Source organism: Cryptomeria japonica, chromosome 1 (genome assembly GCF_030272615.1).
Source record: "Cryptomeria japonica chromosome 1, Sugi_1.0, whole genome shotgun sequence".
NCBI classification, from domain to species: domain Eukaryota; kingdom Viridiplantae; phylum Streptophyta; class Pinopsida; order Cupressales; family Cupressaceae; genus Cryptomeria; species Cryptomeria japonica.
Genome location: NC_081405.1, coordinates 444,543,286 through 444,551,328, shown reverse-complemented (window position 1 = coordinate 444,551,328; position 8,043 = coordinate 444,543,286). Strand labels below are relative to the sequence as shown.

The window sequence follows — 8,043 nt, the reverse complement described above, 5'->3', positions numbered from 1 at the left end:
TCACTTCTATTAAGTGCTTTGTTTTCCCCTTGTTTTGGACTTGCAATGACAGTTATATGAAGCACATCAGATAACCTCAGCAGATACATCGTTCGCCGTGCACTGACGGTGGTTTGAGAGTCTCCATTAGCAATGGTTAATGAAAGATGTAACCTTGTACCGTTTAGTCGGTACCTTTTATTTTATGTTATTCAACCTCCATCGATTAAATTTAGATAGACGAGACAAGATTCAAGATCAAACAAAGAAAGATTCAAGATCAAACAAACACAAGATAAGAAAGTGTTTGTCAATCAGTTGTTACATTTATTGTTGTATTAAGCACGGAAAGCTGATGTGAAAGTAGATTACTTATATTCCTGCAAATTGTTGTCTCCGTGAAGAAGGGGTTACAGTTGGGCAGAAAAAATAGCCGCGATCAGCGTTTACTTTAACTTGAAGCTCATGTCATTCTTCTTCATCCTAAACTTGCTGTAAAAGTGAAATCTCGAGTAATTGAGAGGCGCATATTAATCCGCAATTGGAGGGTGTTAGCGATATGTAGCCGTTGAAAATTTGGAAAGACGTAAAGATGTTGATGTTCCGTTCCGCACCACCAGAATATGAAAATGAATTTCAGGGGGTGTTTGTTGGAGTTGGGGGAGAGAGTTATAATATAAAAGCCCTCTGCCTCTGTTCCCGCTTCTGCAAAAGCAATGGCTTTGGCGTTGGGAATGGAGGAGAACTGTGATCCCAATTCTAATTGCAAAACATTCTCTCTTTCTCTCTATCAACATAGTCATATCACCCACAATGCAAATGCACCCAAATGCACTGTTCCAAATTCAACCAAGGGTTTTGAGAGCTCTTCATCTGTGTCAGAGTCTTCAGAGGGCAATGAGAGCACTAGTAGTGGGAAGAGGGTGCGGAGGAGATGGGTGTTTCCTTCCCAAATTAATCAATACAGCAGGTGCCTCCTTGCTCAAACTGTTTTCTAAATTCTTGCATGTTGAAATCATTTGCAGGTTCAATTAATAAAGTGGGTGTTTGTGTTTAAGCAGTTGTGAAAGTACAGAGGCGTCCAGGAAGGGAGTCTGGGTAGTTATTTTTATTTCCTCTGCTCTCTCTTTCCTGGGTTGGATTTTGGAAATCAGATATATTATTTTTGGATAAGATTGTGTACGAGATTTTTATAACAACATTTTGGATCATATGATTAGATCAATATTTCGAATCAAATGTTAAGATTCATCATGAAAGTATCAATCTGATCTAGTTTAAAAATAATAATAATATTGAAAATAATATCTGTTTGCTGTGGTTTGTGAAGCAGAAGAAGTTGAATTTCCGTGAAAGAGGAGAGAAGAGAGTTGTGAAATTGACAAGCGTAAAGCCATTTGAGCTTAAGACACAGGTAACGTACTTTTCTGGGTAGAGAGTGAGTGCCTTGAGTTGCGTCCGAACATTCTTTAATGGGTAAAAAGGCTACATATTTTTCATTGTTTCACTCTACTTCGATTTTCTCTCTATTGGTTACTGTCGTTTTCTTACTGTTTGTATTTTTCTTGGTTTTGGCGTGAGCTACTTCATTTTATTTAATGTCAACTGAATGATGGGAAGATCGGTTTATACTGAACTATCATATGTCCATTATTGACAGAAACTACTTGGGCGCTACTCCAACATTTTGTAATGTGCCTATCTGCTTTTATTCAGAGAGTTATCTCTGGGATTGTTTAATTTTAAAAAATATGCTTACTTATAAAACACAATTTTCTTACAATTTAAGAATAGAATTTTTGGAAGCAATAATATGAGATCTTTTGTGATTATAGTGAGTCAACTTAAAGTTACACAAGCATTCATATAATTTATATTCATTATAAATAAAAATATAAATACGCATTTTTTTGAGTCTTTCCTAAAACTTGGTATATTTCTCTTAACCATAACGTGAGTGCTTCAAGGATATCACAATTGATATGGTTATAGGTTTAAGCAAAGTATCATTTGAATTGTTTACTAGAAGTACACATGCTAATAATTTCAAAATTCATGTTTTCTAGGAAAGGGGTCGATTGAAGGAGCAAGAGTTTATGAAAAAGGTACATGAGATGCTTGTTCAAGAAGAAAAAATTCGTATCCCAATTGCACAAGGTTTACCATTAACAACAGATGAACCACAGGTGCCCTTAATTTATATTTATTGAAAACTACAGTCTAAGAGGTCAAACATACCCTTTCATAATTTCTTTCCACAATGTCCATAAGTCAATTGTTTACTCTTTTAAATATTTATAGATTTTGCCAAGGCCACCAACAAGAGAGAAGACACAACCATTGGATGTGAAGCTTCATACAGAGACGAGAGCAATTCAACGAGCTCAATTTGATCAATTGGTAAAAAATCAACTTATACATTTTTAAAAAATTAGGATTTACCTTTAGTCGTTTATACAACTACTGTTAAATTATTTTTGATTGAATCTCGTTATTAATTCCTTGTTTCATGTTAATAAGTAAAAACTATTAGACTACTTGTATATTAGTTGAATGAAAAATTAATTTTTTAGTACATCTTTCGTTCTCACTAGTTTCTATTGTCTTATCTTGTGCTAATTTTGTCTCATGTTTTTCTCCTTAAAATTCTTATATGCAAAAGTAATTCCAATTTTTTTTTTTTATAATGGTTTCTTATGGAAATAGAACTACTTCAAGGTTTTAGTTTCTACTTTTCTTCAATTGTTATTTGTATCCAACATGTGTTATTTTTAAAGTATGTATAGATGAGATGATACATTTTGTGAATATTTTATTGAAATTGGTGAGTCACTTATTAGATTGCAGAAAAATGTTATTTTCTAGAACAACAAAGGCTAGAAGAAGAGAGGATACAAAAGGTTTGATCACAAAACACCTCATTTTTTTCTTTTCTCTTTCTCTTAAATTTCATTATCTATGTATCGATAATTTTGACTATGGAAAATTTAATAGGTACTTGAAATAGAAGAAGTTAAGAGAATGAGACAAGAAATGATTCCTCGAGCTCAAATGATGCCTTTCTTTGATCAACCCTTTGTTCCACGAAGGTTTGCTCCCAATTTTCTAGACAAATTTTTTAAATATATATTTCATTCTTATATTATGAGGTTTTAAAATTTTGGGGGTTTGTGTATTCAACAGGTCCACAATGCCTCTCACAATTCCAAAGGAGCCAAACTTTCACACATCTCTTAGGAAAAGAGCCAATTGGGGTTTATGCATGTGAAATATCATCAAATCACATAAAATATCAATTCACTACATGTGTTGGATAATTATGCAGCTATAGATAGTTTTGATACTAATCCTATAAGTATATGAATCTTAATGAGTATGGTCAAATAGGAATTTAGTGTCTTATTGTCATCCATTCTCAAAAGAGAAGATGTAATCTAAAATTTCCCATTTTTGTGTACAAATAAGTAATGGGTCTAGGAGAGATTGTAATTATCTCATAATGTAATTTGTTGGAATCTTCTACCACATATAGGACACAACTAATTGATGAGTTAAGCATTTAGAAAAATGTATTTTTTTGTCTTTTGTAAAATGATATTTTGGAGTGGTTACACCCTAAGAAATATTATATTGATAAAATTTATGAGCATAAAATGAAAGTGGATGATCAAAATGGAAGGGGAGTCATCCAATTTGTTTATTTTCCATAAGGAAAAACAATCACAATGATGTATTATATAATGGAGGGCTAAGATTTGAAGAAGATAGATATATAAAATATATAAAAATTGAAACCACCAAATGGTATTTTGAAACCCATGAGTTAAAAACATCCAAAAGTGGTGCCCAAATTATCCCCCAATAAATTATGCATTATGATGTGTCACAATACACACCATAGATTGGTCAATAGGTGTGACTCCCCTCTACAACACTTCACTTGTTTGAATGAATCTTCTAACCAAGCACATTTAATTGATTTGTTACTATAAAAAAAGTCTTCTATGCAACATTAGCACAAATTTCATACATTACAAAGATAAATATAAGAACTTAGATTGTGAATTTGTATTTTTTATCATCCACTATTATACTTAGGTTATGTCATTAAATATTAGATGAAGAATTACACCTTGATTGTAAAGACACAATGTTCTACTTTCAATAAAAAAATAATATCTTATTGTTAAAAAGTATCTACAATTTTATAGTAGAAGTGTTAGTCAATATTAATATGATTTTCCTTTAAAAAAATAATATTTAAAAGATTCTTAAATTTATCGAAAGATAAAGTTGAATGAAGTCTAAAAAATAAGGTTTATCACATCAATTTTGGGGATTGTGTGAATTGATATTAGATATCAAAGGCCATGAATTACCTTATGAATACATTAAAGAAACAATATAAAGAAATACATCAAGACACTCGAACAACTCTAGATAATCTCCAAAAGTATATATTATGAAAAATAGTTATGTAGAAAAATTAAGAAATTGTCTAAAATTATAACTTGGATGACTTTATATTATCTCTAAATAATTTGATCCTCCATGAGAAGAATTAGGTGTCATTACTTCTAGTTTTTATATCAAATAATTTAATAAAAAAAAGATTATTAACTAATAATTTTTATGTACAAATTACCTTACCTTCATGACTTGATAGAGTGTAATTTATTCATCATTTATCTCGGTGATCTTAACCATATAAATTAGAGTGAAAATGCCAAGGTTCATTTTTTGTTCTCTACAACTATTTTATATTATATGATGTGTCTAATAATGGTTGAAATTATCATTTATTTATTTAAAGAATATAAGATAAATTAATTTTTAATCAAATTACATTATCAATCAACTCCTTATTAATGGTGCATGATTAATTTCCTTACCCAATCTTTGAAGCATCTCATTAGAAATATGAAATCATAATTTATATCCTATTTTAAACTATGAGTGACAAAATTTTGATCATTTTATTGATTGTATTGTTCACTATTATAATTAAAGATCTCTTGAACCTACTACTCAATATGTAAAATCTACCCAACAAATTTGGTTTCCCCTTTCAATTTCCTTTTTACACATGGCGATCCTTTATCTAACATCACTAATAGTGTAACATCAATGGGTGCCATTGGTTGGAAATCAAGGAATAATTTAAATTGGTTATATCCCAAAAAGTCAAAAGTGCTTAACTTCAGATATGTTAGACATAAGATAAGCTCTTATGTGATTCCTAAGATAATTCAAGTGAGATGTCATGAGATGAATATAATTATACCATAAATCGGAAATGGTTGTCCATATCTAACACAACATTTTGTTGTAAGAAAAATGGGCACACAAATCTCATAACAAGAACTTGGCAGTATCTTCTATAGAGACCCACTTCGTCCACTTCTCCTGATAACAACATATTAAAAATCATCAACATGGTAGGCAATTGTTATATTTTAGCTATGTGTCTATAATAATAGGTTCACTTTAAAGGGTGGACATATTGGGAGGATATCACACAAGGAATTAATACCCATTTCTAAAACCTTGTATACCCTCTTTAAAGTTCAACAAAGATCCAATTATAATCTATAGTCTCAAACCTAATAAAATATTATTATTTAGTTTATCCATTATTAATGTATATATGTTTAATATTTGATACATTTATTAGAAAAAATAATATCTTTTTACTTTTCCCATGCCCATGGGATTTTTTTCACACTGTTTGTAATGGGAACTTATTGACATAATGAGTACTCAATATAAATATTAATGTGTATCTATTTATAGGGAGTATGCTTCCTTTATATTTAAATATTCTCTAACCACACTTAGGTATGTCCATGAAAATGGGGCACCAAAATGGGGTCAAATATGGTCACTTTTTTCCTAAAATTAGTCAAAAATTGATCTTAGATGAGAAATTGAACATAGTCATGCTCAAAAGTTGAAGATGTGACAATAAAAAGATTCATAGTGCTTGGAATATAAATTATAAACTACTAATTTTCTTTTTAAAATGGTGGAGATTAAGAGTTTCTATTAGGATAACTGATGAACAACTGAGAGGGGGGGGGGGTGAATCAGTTGTTAACAGATTATATCAATCAAACCACTTAATAACCTTTAACCAGAGTACATAAACATTGAATAGCAGAATAGGAGAAATATATACCTATAAGCAATAAAACATAAGAATGAAATAGAGAATTAACACAATGCAACCATACCACATAACACCATGATTTGTACATTGAAAACCCAGTAAAGGGAAAAACCATTGTGGGAAGCCTACCCATAGTCAGATGATACTTCTATAGAAAGTATGTAATACAATGAGGGGCCTACACATGTAGGAAGACACACTTCCTAGAGCGTACTGCTCATTACAAAAGAGTCTCACTAACTACAAAGAGGTGATAACCACCTCAAGACAATTGGACAACAATCTAGAAGAATCAACTACCAGAGATATCATCTACCATACCTGATTACAGTCCCGGTTAAGCTCAATATCGGAGGCCTTTGACCTCTTCCTTAAACTCAATTTGATCACCTATGATGGAGAAAATCTCCTTTGCATATGATATTACATTCCACGGCCACAACACTTATTCCATTCTCATTCCATTCCATTCCCTAATCTACAATGAGATCTTACATCAATTTATACAAACCCTAAGGCCTAAACCAATTAGGTCGGCCACCTAAAAGATGTTACAATAAGATCATTACATACATCCATATTACAATGATATGCCATGTCATCTTTAGACCAAAACAATAATAACCAATCCATAAATCATCTCAGTAACATGTAGAGAACACGTTAACATGATACCGGTCCATAATTTAGATAGGTACTAGACCTAATCTGGGTCCACCACGCCAAAGAAATGTCTTCAATCAATTGAGGCACGATCAAGGATCACCTTCTGCATCCTGAATTCCATCCAAAAGCTGCACCAACACCACTTAGCATTCTGTCAAGGATTCTCATTGAAAGCTCTATTGGTTAAACCTTAAACCCATAACGGTAACACAAGATCTTCTACCGGTAAGGGTGAATTCACAATACTGGTTCCCACTTTTTGACCAACTTTGACACTTACATGAATATTTTGAAAAAAAACTTCACTTTACGACACCTATAACTTTAAAACTGTTAAGAATTTGAAGATGATATAAACTAGTGATTTTTAGCATCTTGTTTGTAGATTCTAAATATGTTTTTTTCAAATTTGTTTGAATAAAATTTTATTGATTTTTCCATCTCCCTCAAAAAGTAGTTTTTATAGCAAACAACATTTTTTCAGAGTGATGTGTATCCCGAAACGCATAATTTTTTTTCTATGAATGATAAAAACTTAATTCTTTTGAATTTTGGTTTGTAACATCGATACCTAGGGCATGCAGTTAGTTTGATAGTGATATGTTGAATATTTTTCATTTTATTAAGTTTTTAAGTTCAACTAATTATAATTCAGATATAGGTGTACGTTTGAACACATAACTTGTTCTATATATATCAAAATTCAATTTCTATTTTTTTTTAGAAAGAAAACACCAATACCTAGTGCATAGATATTTTTCAGAATTTTTTTTATTTAGTTTACTATTTTTCCCAATGCATTGAACAAAGAAGTTCATGTTCGGTGAAAAACCTACATTCATAAGAAATAAAATAAAAATATATTAATGAAATTAAATATATTAAAAGTTATACTATTTGGAAAACTTATAATAAGGACTAAATACTTAAAACAAAAAAACTTTTAAATGAATTAATTTGACCCCCCAAAAGCTAATGTAAAATTGATTTTTTATTAGCGTTTGATAGATGCAAAGGAGACTCCATTGCAAGTATAATTTAGAAGTAGAGAAGTTCTATCCAAGAAATTTTAATCTAAGAGCCTTTGATTTAACTCTCTTCAATTAATTACTTCAAATCAGACCTCTTAAAGCTTAAATCATTATATTTTCTAAAAAATGTACGATTTCAGCAAAAATCAGGACGTACCAAAAAGTGGGAACCAACTTTGTGAGTTCACCTGTAACTAA

At 30.9% G+C, this 8,043-nt stretch overlaps 1 protein-coding gene across 3 annotated transcripts; it reads left to right on the top strand.

Annotated features, from left to right (window-relative positions):
* Positions 1 to 570: 570 nt before the first annotated feature.
* On the top strand, positions 571 to 3,613 carry LOC131066543 (microtubule-destabilizing protein 60). 3 transcript variants are annotated; one of them, XM_058001343.1, is made up of 8 exons: positions 571 to 949; positions 1,041 to 1,077; positions 1,310 to 1,393; positions 2,046 to 2,084; positions 2,281 to 2,379; positions 2,820 to 2,879; positions 2,974 to 3,068; positions 3,163 to 3,613. In XM_058001343.1, the coding sequence occupies exons 1-8, from the start codon at positions 696 to 698 to the stop codon at positions 3,245 to 3,247; spliced, it is 753 nt and encodes a 250-aa protein (XP_057857326.1). In that variant the 5' UTR covers positions 571 to 695; the 3' UTR covers positions 3,248 to 3,613. The 3 variants fall into 3 exon arrangements, with proteins under 3 accessions (XP_057857326.1, XP_057857311.1, XP_057857317.1); XM_058001328.1 differs by having other exon boundaries at positions 2,046 to 2,165; positions 3,163 to 3,610; XM_058001334.1 differs by having other exon boundaries at positions 572 to 949; positions 1,313 to 1,393; positions 2,046 to 2,165; positions 3,163 to 3,609.
* Positions 3,614 to 8,043: the final 4,430 nt, after the last annotated feature.

Coding starts and splice junctions, on each gene's coding strand:
- LOC131066543 (XM_058001328.1), top strand. CDS start 696: ATGGCTTTGGCGTTGGGAATGGAGGAGAACTGTGATCCCAATTCTAAT. Junction 950..1,040: donor CAAATTAATCAATACAGCAG/GTGCCTCCTTGC, acceptor GTGTTTAAGCAG/TTGTGAAAGTACAGAGGCGT. Junction 2,166..2,280: donor TAACAACAGATGAACCACAG/GTGCCCTTAATT, acceptor AAATATTTATAG/ATTTTGCCAAGGCCACCAAC.